Source organism: Lissotriton vulgaris, chromosome 5 (assembly GCF_964263255.1).
Source record: "Lissotriton vulgaris chromosome 5, aLisVul1.2, whole genome shotgun sequence".
In the NCBI taxonomy this organism is placed as follows: Eukaryota; Metazoa; Chordata; class Amphibia; order Caudata; family Salamandridae; genus Lissotriton; species Lissotriton vulgaris.
In genome coordinates, this window is record NC_141693.1 from 1,715,844,539 (window position 1) to 1,715,862,444 (window position 17,906).

At 45.2% G+C, this 17,906-nt stretch overlaps 1 protein-coding gene across 4 annotated transcripts in view; it reads left to right on the forward strand.

The window, feature by feature from the left end:
* GPATCH8 (G-patch domain containing 8) overlaps nucleotides 1-17,906 on the forward strand; it is a 351,647-nt gene that overhangs the window by 249,926 nt on the left and 83,815 nt on the right. For all 4 annotated transcript variants that reach the window (XM_086923894.1, XM_086923893.1, XM_086923895.1 and 1 more), the window contains 2 exons: nucleotides 3,316-3,402; nucleotides 12,148-12,291. In XM_086923894.1, the coding sequence (XP_086780020.1) occupies nucleotides 3,316-3,402; nucleotides 12,148-12,291 (231 nt within the window). The remainder of the gene's footprint in view (nucleotides 1-3,315; nucleotides 3,403-12,147; nucleotides 12,292-17,906) is intronic.

The window sequence follows — 17,906 nt, forward strand, 5'->3', positions numbered from 1 at the left end:
TTCACAGGATAATGCATTCAGACCTGGGCCGCTACCCAAAGCGCCTGCAGAGTCCTGTACCACAACTTAACTGCTGAACTTTACGTTCTGGAGGTTTCTATTAGTCTGGTTTCCATTTAAAACAAACCATGTCTTCTCAAAGCAAACAGGTTTTCTGTTAGAACCCAGGCACGAAACCAATTTCCAGCACTCTTCTGGAAAGGCTGCTGTCCTAGTGTGAATCATTTCTACATTTGTAGTTAGTTATGCCACAGACCCAGATGTAATCTGTACACATACATAGCTAGAAAGTTATCTCCCTACTATCCGGTGTGAATCCACATCTCAAGTTGGAATCTTGGCAAGGGCAACTAAGCCTTTTATCCTTCTGAGTTTGATAACGTGAATGCCTTTAAACTGGATACCAGGGACACCTGCTATTTACAGCCTTGAGAAATGTGGCATTGTGTTCTATAAACTAATTGTACTCCTTAACGACTTTCATATGGGCCCTCTGTTTCTTGTTAGCACGTGAAAATGTGTGCCTCAAAGATCATATTAAAAGCAACGTGCCCCAAAAATTCTTCAGCACATACTTTATTTTATTTATTTATTTTGAAAGTTTTATATAGCGCGAACAAGATCTTTGCAGCTATCAGAGCGCTTTACAAGGACACGGGGGTGATAGAGTAATACAATGTAATAATTGAGGTAGTTAGATACAAGGTGCTTAGTTACATAGGTAGGTGAAAAACATGAGGTAGGTCATAGGTGAGGTAGTGTCGGTACACGGTGCATAGTCAAACAGTTGCGCCAATAATATAAAGTACAAAAATAAGGAGCATATACTTGCTTAAGCGTGTTTAAAATTTTTGGAGATAGCATAAAGGTGGGCATAGTTGAGGTGGGTGAGTGCAGGATGTATAGTCCCACAGGTGCATCAGTACTACAAAAGTGGGGATCGTCGAGGTAGTGTAGGTACAGTGTGCAAAGTCAAACAGGTGCGTCAACAATATAACAATATACAAGGTCAAACGGGTGCGTCAACAATATAACAATAAACAAAGAGGGAACGCATACAATCAAGTAAGTCGATAATATAAGTAATACAAATAGGCCAAGGGGGTCAGGCAGGTCTTACAGAGCAGATTCATGAGAAATACAGAATAGTAGATCATGTGTATTTAGCCATGAGGATCGCTTTTACTTCTTTCTTAAAAAGTTTGTTGGAGGAGATGAGCCTGGTTTCAGGTGGGAGTGAGTTCCAGATCCTGGGTGCCATTCCTGAAAAGGAGCGTTTATAGATTTTTTCCTTCCGAAATCTTCGAGGCTTCAGAAGAAGATTGTTTGTGCTTCTAGTAGTTCTAGAGCCACCCGAAATTGTCAGCTTTTGAGTGAGGTAGGCGGGTGAGTTCATGTGTACAGCCTTGTGTGTCATGCAGGCGATTTTCAGATGTATTCTGGCTTCAAAAGGTAGCCAGTTCAGGTATTTAAAGTCAGGGGAAATATGCGTGTGTTTTTTTTGAGCCAGTGATGAGTCTCGCTGCTGCGTTAAGGGACGCTCTTAGGGGTGCCGTTGTAGTTAGGGGGAGCCCGCAGAGGGCGGTGCTACCGTATTTCTTTGTGCGGGATGACTATAGATTGTACTGCAGTTTGGAAGTCTTTGACAGGAAGGAAGGGTTTAAGTTTTCTCAAGGTGTTGATTTGGTAGTTCGCTCCTTTGGTTGCCTTGCTGATGTGCTGCTGCATGTTTAGATTGGCGTCATGTGTTATGCCTAAAGATTTTGCTGAGTCTACGACGATAGGTTGTACATTTAGAGCCGTTAAGTGCTTAAGCCATGTTTGAGCCGTGGAGATTTTTGCGGGAGGTGAGATCAGGAGGAACTCAGTCTTCAGCGCATTGAGTTTGAGGTGATTCTCGGCAAGCCAGGATTGGGTGTTTCTGATCGTGGTGTTCAGAAGCATGATGTCCTTGGGAGATTGTATTTTGAGATAAAGTTGGGTGTCGTCGGCATACATGTGAAAGTGAACATTGGATGTCTGTAGCAAAGTAGTGAGAGGTTCCATAACTAGGTTGAACAGTGTTGGGGAGAGGGAGGATCCTTGAGGGACGCCTAGCGATACCGGTACCGGAGAGGACAACAGGTTGTTACTTTTGAATCTTTGTGACCGGTTGTGTAGAACGGAGTTGAACCACTTGAGAACAGTCCCAGATATGCCCATTCTTGTGTTTAACAGTTCGAGTAAGTTCTCATGTTTAACTGTATCGAATGCTGAGGAGAGATCCAGAAGGATGAGGATTTGGAGGGCGCCGTCCACTATGTGAGTCATGGCAGTTTCGGTACTGTGCCCTGCTCGGAAGCCTGACTGAGCGTTGAGGAGATCAAACTTATCTATGTGTTTAGTCAGTTGTAGCTGTACGCCTTTTTCCAACAGTTTAGCTAGGGTGGGAATATTTGTAATAGGGCGGTAATTGTTTAGATCAGTGGGGTCTGCTGTTGTTTTTTTTAGTAGCGGTGTGACTTGCCCGACTTTGAGGGCGTTGGGGATGGATCCTTGTTGAAGAGAGCTATTGGTAATCTTAGTCAAGAGTGGGAGGAGCAAAGGGGTAAAGTCTTTTACAGCGTTAGCAGGAAGGGGGTCAGTGAGGTGATTGGATGGTTTCAGGGTGCTGAGCAGTCTGCCAATTTCTTCTTCGGAGTAGATGCCAAAGGATGACCAAGTAGCATTGTTCTTTGGTTCAGGCAGTGCTGTGTGTCAGGGGTTGGAGTAAAGGATTGCGTCATTGAGGAGATCGCTTCTTATCTTGTCAGTTTTTTGGATAAAGAAGGCAGAGAAGTCTTCGCAGGAAGGTGTAACGCCCATGGTGCTGAGTGTCTGGGGTTGTTCTTTGGATTGTGTTCTGATTAACTCAAACAATTTTCTTGGGCGGTTTTTTGCTTGGGCGAGCTGGAGGCTGAAGAAATCTCTTTTTGAGCGTTTTATTTTCCTGAAGTAGGCGTTTCTCTGTTTCTTTAGACTGTCTAGGTGCACTGCAGAAGGGGCTGACCTCCAAGTGCGCTCTGCCATTCGCATGGCCCGTCTATCCTCATTGAGGCTCCCGTCATACCATGGGTTGGAAATCTTGGACGGAACTCTTTTCAGTTGCATGGGTGCCGCCTCATTGATTGTGGACATAGCATTGAGATAGTGGTCAGTCAGGAGTTTGTAATTGCATTTGGGTGCATTTTGTCTTTATTCATATCTCAAATGGTCTCTTTACAAATCATTTTCAGACAGTGTGACGCATTGACTTGCACCTTTGTGAATTTATAATTGTGGATTGTTCTGATGCAGATGGACTATGCAGAAGATGCTACGGAGCGCCGCAGGGCCCTGGAAGTGGAGAAAGAAGACACTGAAGAGCTGAGGCAGAAATACAAGGTATTATTATACTCCATACATCATTTTGATACTGGTTTTAGATTTCACTGATGTTCCAATAAAGGGGATGAGGTTCGCTTGGGTACCAGCAGTGAGAGATATTGTATCACACATGCGCCTGATGTTCTATAGGAAACAGAGGGTAGAAGACTCTAGTATTCACACATTAATAAGTGACCTACTTGACAGTTTTGTTATTCAGTTTCCCCCGTTACCTTATTTAATTACCTTCAAAAACACCATTTTACCTAGAAAGAGCTATTTTCATGAAAAAATACTTTAATATCCTTACATTGGGTAATTCAAATGTCCATATTTTGTTTAATGTTAAAATGTTGGGATATTATAGGTAAATGAATGATTGTTAATACATCTGCATCCCGGGGCACTTTTGGCCCTTCCTCTCTCATTTGGAATCCTTAAGGCCATTGACTGTTTTACAGTTCATCTGCAATTCTCCCTTTAAGTGTCCTCATCACTGCACAAGCATGAAAACATTTGTGACCATTTATTTTACTTGGTACTTTAAGTAATCGTTGCTACATAGTTTTCTTAGGCTTGGTGGAATTTTAGGTTTCCCAGTGCCGTTCTGACCTGTGAGTGAAAATAAGTGTTGCCTATGCAGCTGTGCCTTTTCAGTCTACCACTGCACGCTACCATTCCTCCAGTACTGCCCATGGTCTAGCTGGTCTACTTGTTCATTGCAACCTACCATTTTCACTGTGTGTGCTTTGGCTACACAGTTACCCGTCTTTGCACACTTGCTGTGCTGAAGATGGGATCATTGGATGGCCGTTTGGTCATTCTCATTAAGAAACCTGGTAGGAAAGCAAAAAACACTGCTGTCGCATTTGGCATGCTTGTGTGTGCAGAGGTCAACTGGTGGCGAGACTGAAGTGATTCAAAAGCATTTAAATTATTGTAATGCATTGCACTATTTATATAGTGCTTCATACACCTTTTTTGGGCTGCCAAAAGGCATGTTTGGGATGGGTAACATGCTATAGTGTGGGGGGAGTGCGTGATTGGCAGAATATTGAATTAGTTCTGATCTCAAGTGTCAAACCTTGTGTGCTGGTACCGTACAGATGTCATTCGGGGTATGGCCCCTACCAGTGCATCATATTTTATTTCTATTCATATTGCACCTTCCAGAACTCTTGTGAGGCCTAAATCATTTCCTCGACTAAGTAGCCATCCTGTATGAGTTCTTAGTAGCCCTGACCAGGTCATGGTAGAACTTTGATTTTTATCAGCTTAAGGGTGCATATCAAGTGTGTGATTTGAAGTGTGTTGGCTGTATACTGGTCTATGTATGAATGAAAACTGGGAGCAGCGGGAACTGGATGCAAGAATGCAACAAAAGTACATACTGTTGGTAGAGTGTAAGAAATAGGCACCTTTGGGCATGCCTGTACCTAGTATTTGTTGTCATCATATGATATGGTTACATTAATGATGGTGCCTGTGTAATCGTTAGGAACACCTTAGTTCGAGGCATATGAGCTGTAGACATATGCTATAGCATAGATCGCCATCTTATGTTGGGTCTGCATGTTTGCACGTTATTGTTCAAAAACGTCTTTTAGTCACGAGGTAGGTGACTCCTCCTTTCTAGTGCGCATGGACAAGGGGTCCATTCCCAGATTGTTGTTTTCCACCATCGGGTTCGGATGTGTATTGCTGAGGTTCGGTATAGTTTTCAAACCCCTTCGATGCGCAATCCTCTACACTCAACGGTATTGTCCATCGATTGTGGTTTCCATTCGACGCGCATCTAAAATCGGAAAACCTTCGATTGGGAAATTTGAGGTGGGTCGTCGGCCCTACCTGTGCCGACCACACCTGCAGCCTATGGAATGGACTCCATTCAAGTTATGTCCTGGGTGTCGTGCTAAGTTTCCATGCACCGACTTGCACGACGTCTGCAACCTCTGCCTATCCCCGGAACACAACGAAAAGGACTGTGAAGCCTGTCTATCATGCCGATCAAAGAAAACCATTTGTGACCGTAAATGTAAAAAAAATGTAAATTGATACTTGTATAGCACACTACTCACCCGCAAGGGTCTCAAGGCGCTTGTACGAATACCGCTGTGGAACCCATCCTGGCTTTCCCTGTGAGGCGTCCACTCCTGGGCACCCCCAAGGTGGAGGCCAGGCTTCCTTAGTGTTGTGGGGGCCGTTGTGGAGATTAAGCAAGCTATTGCCCAGAGTTGCAAAGTGGGACTCCATGATTGGAATAGGCACCGAGGCGAGAATTATCAGGTCCGTGAAATTTTTGAGCCCAAGACCTGCCGAGGCGGGGAATTGAACCCTGGTCCCGGGCTAGACCTCTGCATCAGGGTCTGTTGCTCTAACCATTGAGCCACACTTCTCTACCGTCTAGCTCGATGCCACGAGATGCATCACGGCAGCGGCACGGCACGGCAGCGGATCCGTATCTGACGTCTTCAACGAAGATTCTGATTCCCACCAACCGAATCCAGAAGCAGAGAAAGAACCAGGCTCAGGTCGTGACCGAGACAAAGTTTCAGATGCCGCGCCCTCGGGCTCAGCTACAAAACCCAAGCACAAGCCTTCGGGCTTGAGCCACTCTCATTCCGGTGCTGAACCATCAAGTCCAGCACCAAAACACAAGGCTTTGCCAGTCTCCACGACACCGACACCGAAAACGTCTTTGCCTAACCCCGCTAAACACAACTTCCTGGAGCCGAATGCCTCGAAGCCTAAAGCTTTGGAGCCGAAACCCACATCTAAAGCCTTGGAGCCGAAATCCACACCCAAAGCCGAGATCCACAACAAAAGACTCTGATCCAAAACATTCCATGTCTAAATGCTTGGAGCTGAAACCTGCTAAAAAGCACTCCAACTCAAAACACTCAGCGCCCAAAGATCCTCAACCTAAATCAACTCCATCCAAAGAATCTTTACCCAAACAGCCACCTTTAGATCCCAAACAAAAGACTCTGCATTGACCGAAGACTAAAAACCTGAAGGTCATTCTTCCTAAACAACGGAAGCTGGATTCCACATAGGATCATCCTACACCTCTGAAAATGAGGACATGGGTACAAACCCTTCTCCTCCTTACATGCCTCTCTCTCCTACTCCCAACCCAAATTTGATAATTACCCCATCAAATTCACCTCCACCATCCCCTGACACACAGGACGAGGACGATGGAGATGAGGACCATTATGTACCACATGATACACCACAGGACACTGATCCCTGGAACAATTATGATAAAGATCCATACCAGGATAACAATCCCGGCCTGTATCCCTCCAGACCCTCCCCACCTGATCACATCGGTTTTGCGCAGCTTATTAACAGGGCTGCTCAATATCACGGGGTGGAACTACACTCAGACCCTCTAGAAGAGGATTGCCTTGTGGAGACATTCACACATTCACAAAGGTCTACTAACACCTTACCAATGCTCAAAGGCTTACTGAAACATACTGACTAAGCATTCAAAGACCCAGTTAGAGCCAGAATACTAACCTCGAGTGGATAAAAAATACAAACCCGCTCCTACAGACCCAGCATATGTTAAAGGCCAGTTGGCTCTATACTCATGTTGTAACCAACGCCTGTAAGAGAGCTAATTCTCAAACCTCACGCGATGCCCCTCCTCCTCATAAGGAATCAAAACCTATTGATGCCTCAGGCAAGAGTGGCTTCCCAAGCGGCTAACCATTGGCGTATTGCCAATGCTCAGGTTCTGTTAGCACGCTATGATAGTGCTAACTATGACGAGTGGGAAAAACTCATGCAACATCTGCCAGATAAGTATTAAACTAAAGCTAACGACCTCATTCAGGAAGGGAAGCTCATCACCAACACTTCGATAAAATGTGCGCTAGATGCAGCAGACACAGCATCCAGCACCATGAACACTAGCATACTTTACGCTGGCATGCTTGGCTTCGAATCTCTGGATTCAAGCAGGAGGTACACTCCTCCATACTTAACCAGCCCTTTGATCAAGAGCATCTGTTCGGTCTATCAGTAAAAACTTCATTAGAGAAAATGAAGAAAGACACCGAAACAGCAAAGTCCATGGGGGCCTTACCAATGCCTTCTAACCGGGGGTCATTTCGCCGCTCTTTTTATAGGGGTGGCTTAAAAACAGTGTCATCAGACAGCCTCTGTAACTCCCCCAGAGGCTTTTTTAGAGGAAACTACAGAGGGAATAATAACAAGGGAAGACGCAGAGATAACTCTATCCACACTAACCCTGCCAATAAGCAGTGACTTCCCTCCGCTACCCCCCGATCATCCCACTCCTGTTGGGGGGCGTCACTCCCATTTCCTACTTGTCTGGAATTTCATTACCTCAGACAAGTGGGTAAGACAAATTATCCAGTATGGTTACTGCCTGGAACCTACCAGCTGTCCCCCAAATATTCTTCCAAAGCAACGTGTAATGTCACTAGAGCATTTCACACTCCTGAAACAAGAAGTTCTCTCTCGTACAAAAACATGCAATAGAACCAGTCCCGTTCCATCCTCAGGGAACAGGAGTGTACTCCCTGTACTTTTTTTATTCCAAAAAAGGACTGCTCTCTAAGGCCTATACTGGACCTCAGACAGCTGAATCTTTATATTCAATCAGACCACTTCCACATGGTCACTCTCCAACAGGTGCTCCCATTGCTTCAACAAGGCGACTTTCTATCCACTCTGGAGCTAAAGGACGCCTACTTCTATTCCCATCCACCCAGCTCACAGAAAATATCTTGGGTTCGTGGTGGACGGACGCCATTATCAATTCAAAGTTCTCCCCTTCGTGGTAACTACCGCACCCAGAGTATTCTCCAAATGACATGTAGTGGTTGCAGATTATTTAAGAAGACAGCACGTTGAAGTCTTCCCTTACATGGATGACTGGCTAATAAAAGTCAGATCACAACACAGCTGCATACTCCACACTCCGACAACAGTACAGCTGCTTCACGACTTAGGCTTCACAGTAAATCTCACCAAGTCTCACCTTCAGCCGTCCAACACACAAGCGTATCTAGGAGCTACAATAGACACTGGCAAAGCTCTAGCATACCCCAACCCAGTCAGGGTACGCAACATACAAAATCTGATATTACTATTTCAGCCCCATCATTAACTTCCAGCCCGAGTGTTCATGCAATTAATCGGCATGATGGCTTCTTGCATTCTTATTGTCCTTTGCGCAAGACTTCAAGTGCTTCCCCTACAGGAATGCTTGGCACGTCGGTGGAAACAGGCTCAAAGTCGGCTAACAGATCTGGTGTTGGTAGACAGCCGCACCTATCGCTCTATGCAGTGGTGGAACACACAAAACCTTTCCAAAGGGCGGCCATTCCTCGATCCAGTTGCACAGATAGTGTTAACAGCGGGCACATCACTCAATAAATGGGGAGCACATCTTCAAAAGCACACTGTTCAGGGCACATGGACCCTACATCAGAAACAATTTCACATAAACTACCTAGAGCTACTAGCGATTTTTCTGGCGTTGAAAGCTTTTCAACTGCATCTAGTAGGCAAATCTGTCTTAGTCTGTTCAGTCAATATGACAGAAATGTACTACATACAAAAACAGGGAGGAACTGACTTTCTACAGCTTTCACGTCTAGCTCAAAGCATATGGCGAAGGGCCATACCTCAAAAGATATATCTCCTTGCGGAACACCCCAGACGTAAACAACCAAATTGCAGATTTGCTCAGTCGTCACAAACAACAAATCCACAAATGGGAACTACATCCTCAAGTTCTGCTCCCGTTCTTTCAAATGTGGGGCTATCCTGAAATAAATCTGTTCTCAACACACCTCAACGCAAAATGGCCAAACTTCGCGTCCCAGTGCCCACACCCATCATCCAAAGGCAATGTGCTATGGATGAATTGGTCGGGCAGATTTGCTTACGCTTTTCCACCTCTCCCGCTAATTCCATTAGTGGTTCGGAAGCTCAAACAGTCCCTCACAATGATACTAGTGGCTCCCACATGGGCTGAACAACCCTGGTTCACACCACTATTGAAACTATCAGTAGTTCCTCCTCAAAAACTGCACCTCTCCCCCAAACTTCTCACTCAGAACTATGGAGATATAACTATGGAGATATAAGACATTCAGATCCCAGTCAACTCGACCTTAAGATTTGGCCCCTGAAATTAGTTTGCCTACCTTAATCTTCCGCCAGACTGCATGAACATCATTAGAAGCTAGACACCCTACCACTAGAGATGCTACGCCGCAAAGTGGAAGCGATTGATAATTTACTGCACAAACAATCCAATCAATCCACTATGTTTCAATCCAAAGCATCATTTGCTACCTATTACTCTTATAGCGTTGTAATTTAGCCTATATATCTATACGGTTACATCTTGCTGCACTAGCCACTTGCCTACAAAACCAACAACAATTGTCTTTGGTTTGTGTTCCCGCGATCAAGGGCTTTATGGAAGGACTTAAAAGAATAGTCCCTCCTAGACTTCCACCTTCTCCAATGTGGAATCTTAATATAGTCCTTACAAGACTCATGGCCCTACCATTTGAACCCCTACAAAAATGACCTACAATTTAATTTCTCTCTTGGAAAGAAGCCTTTCTCATAGCCATCACATCTCTCAGAAGAGTTGGTGAGCTCCAGGCACTAACTATCCAGAACCAATTTTACAAATTCATCAAAATAATGTGGTTCTTAGGACTAATCCCAAATTTCTACCCAAAGTAGTTTCTGCCTTTAATCTCAACTAGCCTGTTGAGCTACCCGTATTTTTTCCTCAACCAGACTCGGTGGCAGAACGTGCTCTTCACACATTCGATGTAAAAAGAGCAATACTATATTACGAACTAAATCTTTTCGAAAAACAAAACAAATCTTTGTTGCTTTTTCACCACCGCATGAAGGCAATGCGCATATCAAAAGCAGGTATTGCACAGTGGATCATTAAATGCATCCAGACATGTTATATTAAAGCTAAACGCACATCAACAGTTCCCCCTAGGGCGCACTCTACATGCAAACTAGGGGCTTCTATGGCATTCTTAGGGAACATACCCTTAGATGACATCTGCAAAGCATCACCATGGTATACGCCACTCTCATTCACAAGGGATTATTGTGTAGACGTGTTAGCAAAACAACAAGCTAGTGTGGGTCAGGCCGTTTTAAGAACACTATTTCAAACCACTGCCACAGACCCAGGTCAGCAGCCACTTTGGAGATAACTGCTGCATTGTCTATGCTAAAGCATACGATCTACAGCTTATATATATGCCTCAAACAGAAAATGCTACTTACCCAGTATGCATCTGTTCTTTGCATATACAGCTGTAGATTCATATGCGCCCACTGGCCTCCCCTGGTACCTTTGTCTGTTGCAGTATTATCTTACTTCGATACAATATACATGGACATCTCTTACTAACTCCATCATCCTTATAACAATACAATCTGGGGATGAAGCTGATGCCCATGCGCACTATCACCGAATGGCGGAATCACCTACCTTGTGACTAAAAGACTTCTTCGAACAATAACAAAATGCAAACATCTGGACCCAACACCAGATGGCGGTTTATGCTAAAGCATATTAATCTACAGCGGTCTATGCCAAGAACAGATGCATGCTGTTAGTAGCATTTTACTTATGCCTCATACACTTATGAGAAAAGAACTAGGAGCCCTCCTGTCGTTTTCTATTGGGTACTGTGATACTCTGGGCTTAATCCACCAGGGCCTTAGCATAAAAGCTCTTGGAGCATTTTGATCCTTTTGGCACAGTAATATGTAGCCTTCTGGATGTTGAGTTGTGATTATGAACAAGCCAAGTTTTTATTTCTTTTCTGAAAGCTAGGTGGTTGCTATAGGCTATATAATTTTGGGTGGGGTGTTGCATAGTTTTCAGTTTTATTCTGAAAAGGACCTTCCACCTAGTCTGCTGCTACTGTTAATAGTGCGGATTATTAGGGGTGCCTATTTAAGGTTGCTCTGTTAGGTGTAAAGTTTGAATGTGGACTAGAAAAAAATCGATGTACTGCTTTGAGTTGCATTGTGAGCAATGCCAAGCACTTTGAAGGATATCGTTCTTGTAGTAAAGGTAGCAAGTGCAGGGGGGATGGTTGTACTTGTAATTCGGTATTACGGCAACATTCATGAATCTTTGATTAGGCACCCTAAAAGCCCCACGTAGACGCTATGGACTAGATGTGACCGGGCTATTGTGTTTATCGTGTTTGTCTCTTGGGTAGAACTGAGGGAAAATGACCTTGATGTGTGCGTAGCTGCCAAAAGCAGAACTCGTGGGCCATTGGCTCATTCAAATAAAGTTCCTTCTCTCCATTGTGATGTTGGGCAGTACTGGAAATCGGTGCCCTGCTTGATGGACCGAACTTGAAGAAATGCCACACTGAGTACTGCTTATGCCCAGTTTCACCATCCCAAATAAGTTTCCTCTGCTTGCTTTATAGATGTAGAGGTATTGCTTTTATCTTTGCATTGAGTGACATTATCTAGCAATGACTGCTTAGGTGTTCAGTTGCTATATAGCAAGTGACTGCTGTTGGTACCTATGAACTTATGTTTCAAATTTGCTACTGCACCTTAGCGTTGTGATCAACCACCTTTCATGTTCAACCCTGCCCATGGATTTGGAAGAAAATGATTCAGAGTAATTAAGGTTATTCTGAAATATTTGCTCTTATGTTTTTTCTGTATTCTGTACTTTTTTTGTTGTTGGTGTTTTAGGAATACGTCGACAAAGAGAAGGCTATTGCCAAAGCACTGGAAGAGCTGCGCGCTAACTTCTATTGTGAACTATGTGACAAGCAGTACCAAAAGCACCAAGAATTTGACAACCACATCAACTCCTACGACCATGCACACAAACAAGTGAGATGCCGATGTGATCCTGTACCAAATCTCTTTATTGACCATGTCCGGTTTTACATTGTTGAAGTAGATGGCAGAGATTTGCGAGTACCCTAATGTGTTGGGTGAATAACTAGTAATTTAGGCCTATTCTACCACTTTTTCCGAGGCACTTCCTGTTTTTACAGTTTTACTTTTTCTAAGTTTTTTTGTGGGAATTTCTTTCGACATCCTCTAAAACACTGTCAAAATAAGCCCTTGATGTAAAATGCAAGAGACAATTTAATCTAGTAAAACATTAGCTGTAATCTTAGTGATGCACAGAAATGGATGTACTGTTTAGTTGGCATGCCTAGTTATCGTTTTCATCAAATCTTAACCATTGTGACTTTCAATGTCAAAGAAGCACTCCTTCTAGATGAACTGCTACCTAAAACTTTCCATGTGACCTGTGGAGCAGAAGCCTTTGTACTTAGCTCTTAGAAGGCTTCAATCTCAGGATAGCCTAGTTCAGTGTCTACATTAGAAAAATACTACCACATTGGGTGTTCTATAATCCCGCCACTGGAGGCGGTTAGGTGTGACCAGTTTTATTTTCATATACTGGGCGCACATATCCTTGCATCAGTGAAACCTCCCAACAGCCCCTCGGGAAGACCAAAAATGAAGAGGCAGCATAACATTGAAGCTATTTTGATGGCCCTACTCTTATACCTACAATAAGGTCACTTGCAAGAAAGTCGCATATTGATTACATAATACGTTTTCAAAAGCTTCTCCAGCGAGAGGATCAGCAAAGCTAGCAATCTTTCGTGATACGCCAAATCAAACTTTCATGTCCTATTCAGGACTTCTAGCACAAAGCCCCAACAAGACCACTGCTGCAATTGTTGCCCAAGATGTTGTGCCATTATTTGTAGATATAGACCTCCAAGTGTTAAACCTGTATTTGAAGGTAGCATTACTGATTTTCTTTTTCTTAATTCTGTAGTGAAATTCAGTCATCCTCTCATCTTAGCTGCGCTCTGTAACACATAGGCAGAGGATAAGATTCCTAAATTTCAATTTTCACACCACCTTCAGGTACTGAGTTTCAACCAATTGGTGGATAGCTCCATACATGTTCAGGGCCACAGACTGGATTGAGTCTTTACTTCTGAGCTCCTTAATTCTCAGAATATCTACTTTGTTCAGTCAGATCATGTTCCCCTATCTTGCCCCTTTCAATGATACGCAACAAGCACTTCCATCATGTGAAAGCCCGAGAAAGATCTACTGGAGAGAGATATGCAGCTCACTGAAGCGGCAGTTGAGCCTTGTGTTGGAGGTTTTAACAGCCCAATTACATGACAAAATACATCCTTGCAGGGGAGATGTGACTATTTAGTCTATTTAATGATTCAATTGTTGATTCCCCCAGGAACACCGGCCTCCCCCTCCACCCCCCGCCACCCCCAAAAAGACAATGATACCCCCATCTTAAACCAGCTACAAAATCGAGACATATGGGTCTAATTGGACAAAGGAGAGGTTTTACTTTAAATTGACTTGATAGCAGGGCATTGCATCTGCAAAACAAAAACTGATTGTTGGTGGCCTGCCTAGCTGTAGATGCACATGCTTTGCATACTCATACCATCTAGTGTTGACCTCAGACATGTATAACTTTTTTTCTTCAGAGAACTATTTCAAGTCACGAGGCAGTGACTCCTATGACTGGTAATGTGAATTGGCATTGGCTCCATTGTTAAATTGTTTTCTTATGCTGCCTAGGTCTGATATGCATCGCCGGAGCTTTGAGTACATACCGTGTGTTGATTGTTGTCCGGCACTCTTAAACATCCGCTCCCATTATTTAGAGGCAATCTCACCTTTGTAGCCTGTTCCACCTGGCTTCTTCATTGAGAATGAGCAGAGCATGATGGAAAGGACACCCTTTCATTACTGTCCAGTGCCACTCAGAGTACTCGTGAACAGCTCAACACTCAGTCTGAAACTTCTACTCGTCGCCGGAGCATGACTAGACCACTTTTTTCGCCCGCTGTGCCTTCCGTTCCAAGAACATACAATATAGTCGGCTTGCACCATGGAACAGCAGCCAGACAAGGATTCCCTGGCATCTTCTGGTAGGACTGCAAAGGGGAGGCAGATGTCTTGTCTTTTCTCTTCCTGAACAAGCAACTTACTTTAGCTCGGAGCCTGATTCCCCTTTGGATTCTGGGACCGCAGATTCGCTTCCCACACCAGACCAGTGTCAGAAGACTTTGACAGTGAGTACAGCTCCTCATAGCACTCGCCATTAGGTCACCTACCGCTCCCCCAGGGGTTGGGCTTTGAGCCCACGATTGCGGACCAGAAGCCTGAATCCCCACTGCATTGCTCTCATGGCAGGCACTGCTCTGTCTTCAGAGCAGACAAGGACTCCATCTGCAGAGCCCGCCGCATTAGACCCAGCCTCTCTCTGCGTTGACAGCTCCCTCAATGCCCCCGATGGGCTATGGAGCAGTGTCGAAACCTGCTGCGTAGCAGTAACACCGTTTCAGCACCCAGACGACAATCCATGACACACTGAGGATCAGGAACTGCAAATACTACATCTCCAGAAGGAGTTGGACACTTGGCAAAATAGATTGTTTATCACCTCCACAATGGGAATACTACAGTGAAACCAGCACCAAGGGTGCAGGAAACTCTTCTCATAAGAGGATGCTTACCTTCAAGGAGCAGCTTGCTTTGGAGCCTCCACCATCTCCCAAATTGAAGAAGCATCAAGATAGAGGTACCAGTCCTCTGCTCTTGCCCTTCTGCGCCTCCTCCTCCACCACTACATGGGCCTCCTCTTCCACCTTCTCTGGAGAATTTACCGCATTCATCCCATGGAAAGGTGGAGGTCTCAATGCCTAATGGACCCATATGATGCCCCATCTGATCTGAGGCCCTAGAGGATACCTGGGGCGATTATGTGGTATCCCCCAGGAACATGGACCTAGATTTATATCCAGCCAAGCCCTCCCCTCCAAAGGAACCCACTTTACATTAGGCCATCCATAGAGAGGCTACATTCCACATGGTAGAGCTCCACAAAAGATTCTTTCCAACACTCAGTTCTATCCCTTCCCATACTTGCCCCAATGTTAACAGCCGGGACACTTTTAAGGACACAGTGAAGGCTAGGATGTTCACTCTCAGGCTGGGTAAGAAATAGAAGCCAACCCTTCGGACCCACCCTACATAAGAGGCCAGCTCCCACCAGAATTGTCAGTTGTGCTTAACGCACGCAAACAGGTTAACACACAGGGGGCCGGGGACATCTGACAGCCAGATAAGGAGAATGATATCATTGATGTGCAGTAAAGTGGGTGGCCGCTCAATCTGCCACTGTAGGAAGCTGGGTTTCTCCAGTATTAGGGTGTCTTTCATAGATTCACATGCTTGAATATTCCCAGTCGTCGAAGTGGGAGTCCCACGGTAAATAAAATAGCAATAACATACCAATAATATATGTATGTAAATACATAACACATAAAATATATACTAGAAAAATATATAGTAAATACTCAAACAATTCCTACATAGGAATACATGGTAGAGAGAGAAAACACTTGTAACCTATTCCTGTCATTAGGTTAGTCCAAACTATAGCCAATCAGGCGCCAGCACCCTTCCAGAACTTTCTCCTCAGAGCTCAGACCCTCAGATTTTCTACCGCACGTCCTGTGAAGGGAGTCTCCCTGAGCTCTGCTCAGTTTTCTCAGCTTCTTCAAGTTTTCCAGTCTTCTCAGCATGTCTTCAAGTATGAAGTCTTTATTTAGACCTTGTTCTTCTTGTGGGAAATTGCGTCTTTACTCTGAAGACCCCCACAAGAAGTGCATTTATTGGCTTTATCCCGACCATGAGGTTGGAAAATGCAAGTTTTGCAGAACTTTCTCTACAAAGACCCTTAAGGACAGAGAAGGCCGTCCCCTCATTTGGCTTCAGAGACTTAAAGATAAGGATTCGGCACAGTCGGATGCAGAAAGTTTGCTATCTGGACCTTCTAAAGCAGCTTCCAAGCGTAGTAGTGTGCAGGATATGCCTTCTCCTTTTCTAAAAAGGAAGAAACTTTCCCTGTCTGTGGCTCCTGCGGTGTCTTCACCACCTCCTACTACCTCTACGCCCACGAGACCTGGCTCTCAGGCGTCTTCTGCTGCCTCCCATCATGTTTCTGCTCCGAAACATGTCGACGAGATCTGCCGTCTCCGGATCGTCGATGGCGACATCAGCCTCCGGTTCGTCGTCGACGGCAACATCTACGTCTTCCATGTCGACTAAGGTATCGCTTAGCTTGAAGACTGTCTCGTCGACGATACCTATTGCCTCCTCATCGACGAAGAAATCTGCTTAGTCGTCAGCAAAATCGTCGACGAAGGTTCACACAATCTTCGTCGTCGGTCCTGTCGACGACAACTCAGTTGACTGCGGCTTCATCATCGCAGACAACTTCGTCGACTAAATTACCGTCTACGATGGTTCCGTCGACGGCGGCTCCATCGACGTGGATCCTTCTGCAGCGACTTCGTCGACGCCTTTGCCATAATCATCGTCGTCGGCACAGTCGCAACACCGTCCAAGGTGGTTCCTACTTCATTTGCTTCATTGTCTTTGGTGCCTTTGTCTTCCACCGGGTCTGGCTCTTCCACCGCAAAATCCCCTTGCAACATCGTCGTCAGCGGCCAGTTGACCAGCAGTCCAGCCCAGATTTACAGCCTCCCTCGCCCATGTTTGCCACGGGCTCTGAGCAGGACTTGGACTCTGACAATGTTGTGGGTGATTCCTTCAGAGTGGCACGCAGTCCTTCGGATTTAATTATCAAGTGCCAGGATTATGGTGATGAGGATGACGACCAATTTTCTCAGGCAGAGTAACATTCTGTGCAGTTTCCAACTGCGACACTGCCTTTGTCGCTCATCTCAAATCTCCAACATATGTTGGATGACTACAACTAGCGTTTTCTGCCCCCTCCACAGGGTTCGCCTGTGCCTCGTGTGCCTGCGGCGGCTCCTGTCACTGTTCCATCACCACAGCTACCAGCGCCTTCTCCTCAAGTTCAGACGTCTGTGAAAATACACACTACGGTGTACCCTGTTGATGATGACGACGCCATCCAGAACGGGAAGATGGAGAAGTTCACGAGGATGATGGCGACGCCACCCACATGGCGGAGTGGGATGACTACCAAATCCAGACGCCTTGCCCTCCTCCGGTGGAGCCCGGGGATTCACCTCCGGTGGACATTGCAAGTTTCCATCAGCTGATGGATTGAGCGGCCCAGCGCTTCAAGCTGCCCAGAGTCCAGAGGGAGGAGGACTGTTTCCTCTATGATTTTAAGAATCAACCGTTCAAGCAAGTCCACACTATACCCATCATAGATTTGATAAGGACTGAAGGGGTGAAATTAATACAAACTCCAAATTCACTACCTGCACCGCTGCCTCGCCATGAGAAAAAATACAAGGCGCCCATCGGTTCTCCAGCGTGCCTTGTTTCTCATCCAAAGCCTGACTCAGTGGTCACTAAAGCTGCACAACGTCGTTCCCGTAATCCGACATCTCCAATTACGGCTCCTCCGGATCTGGAGGGTTGTCGCCTAGACGCTA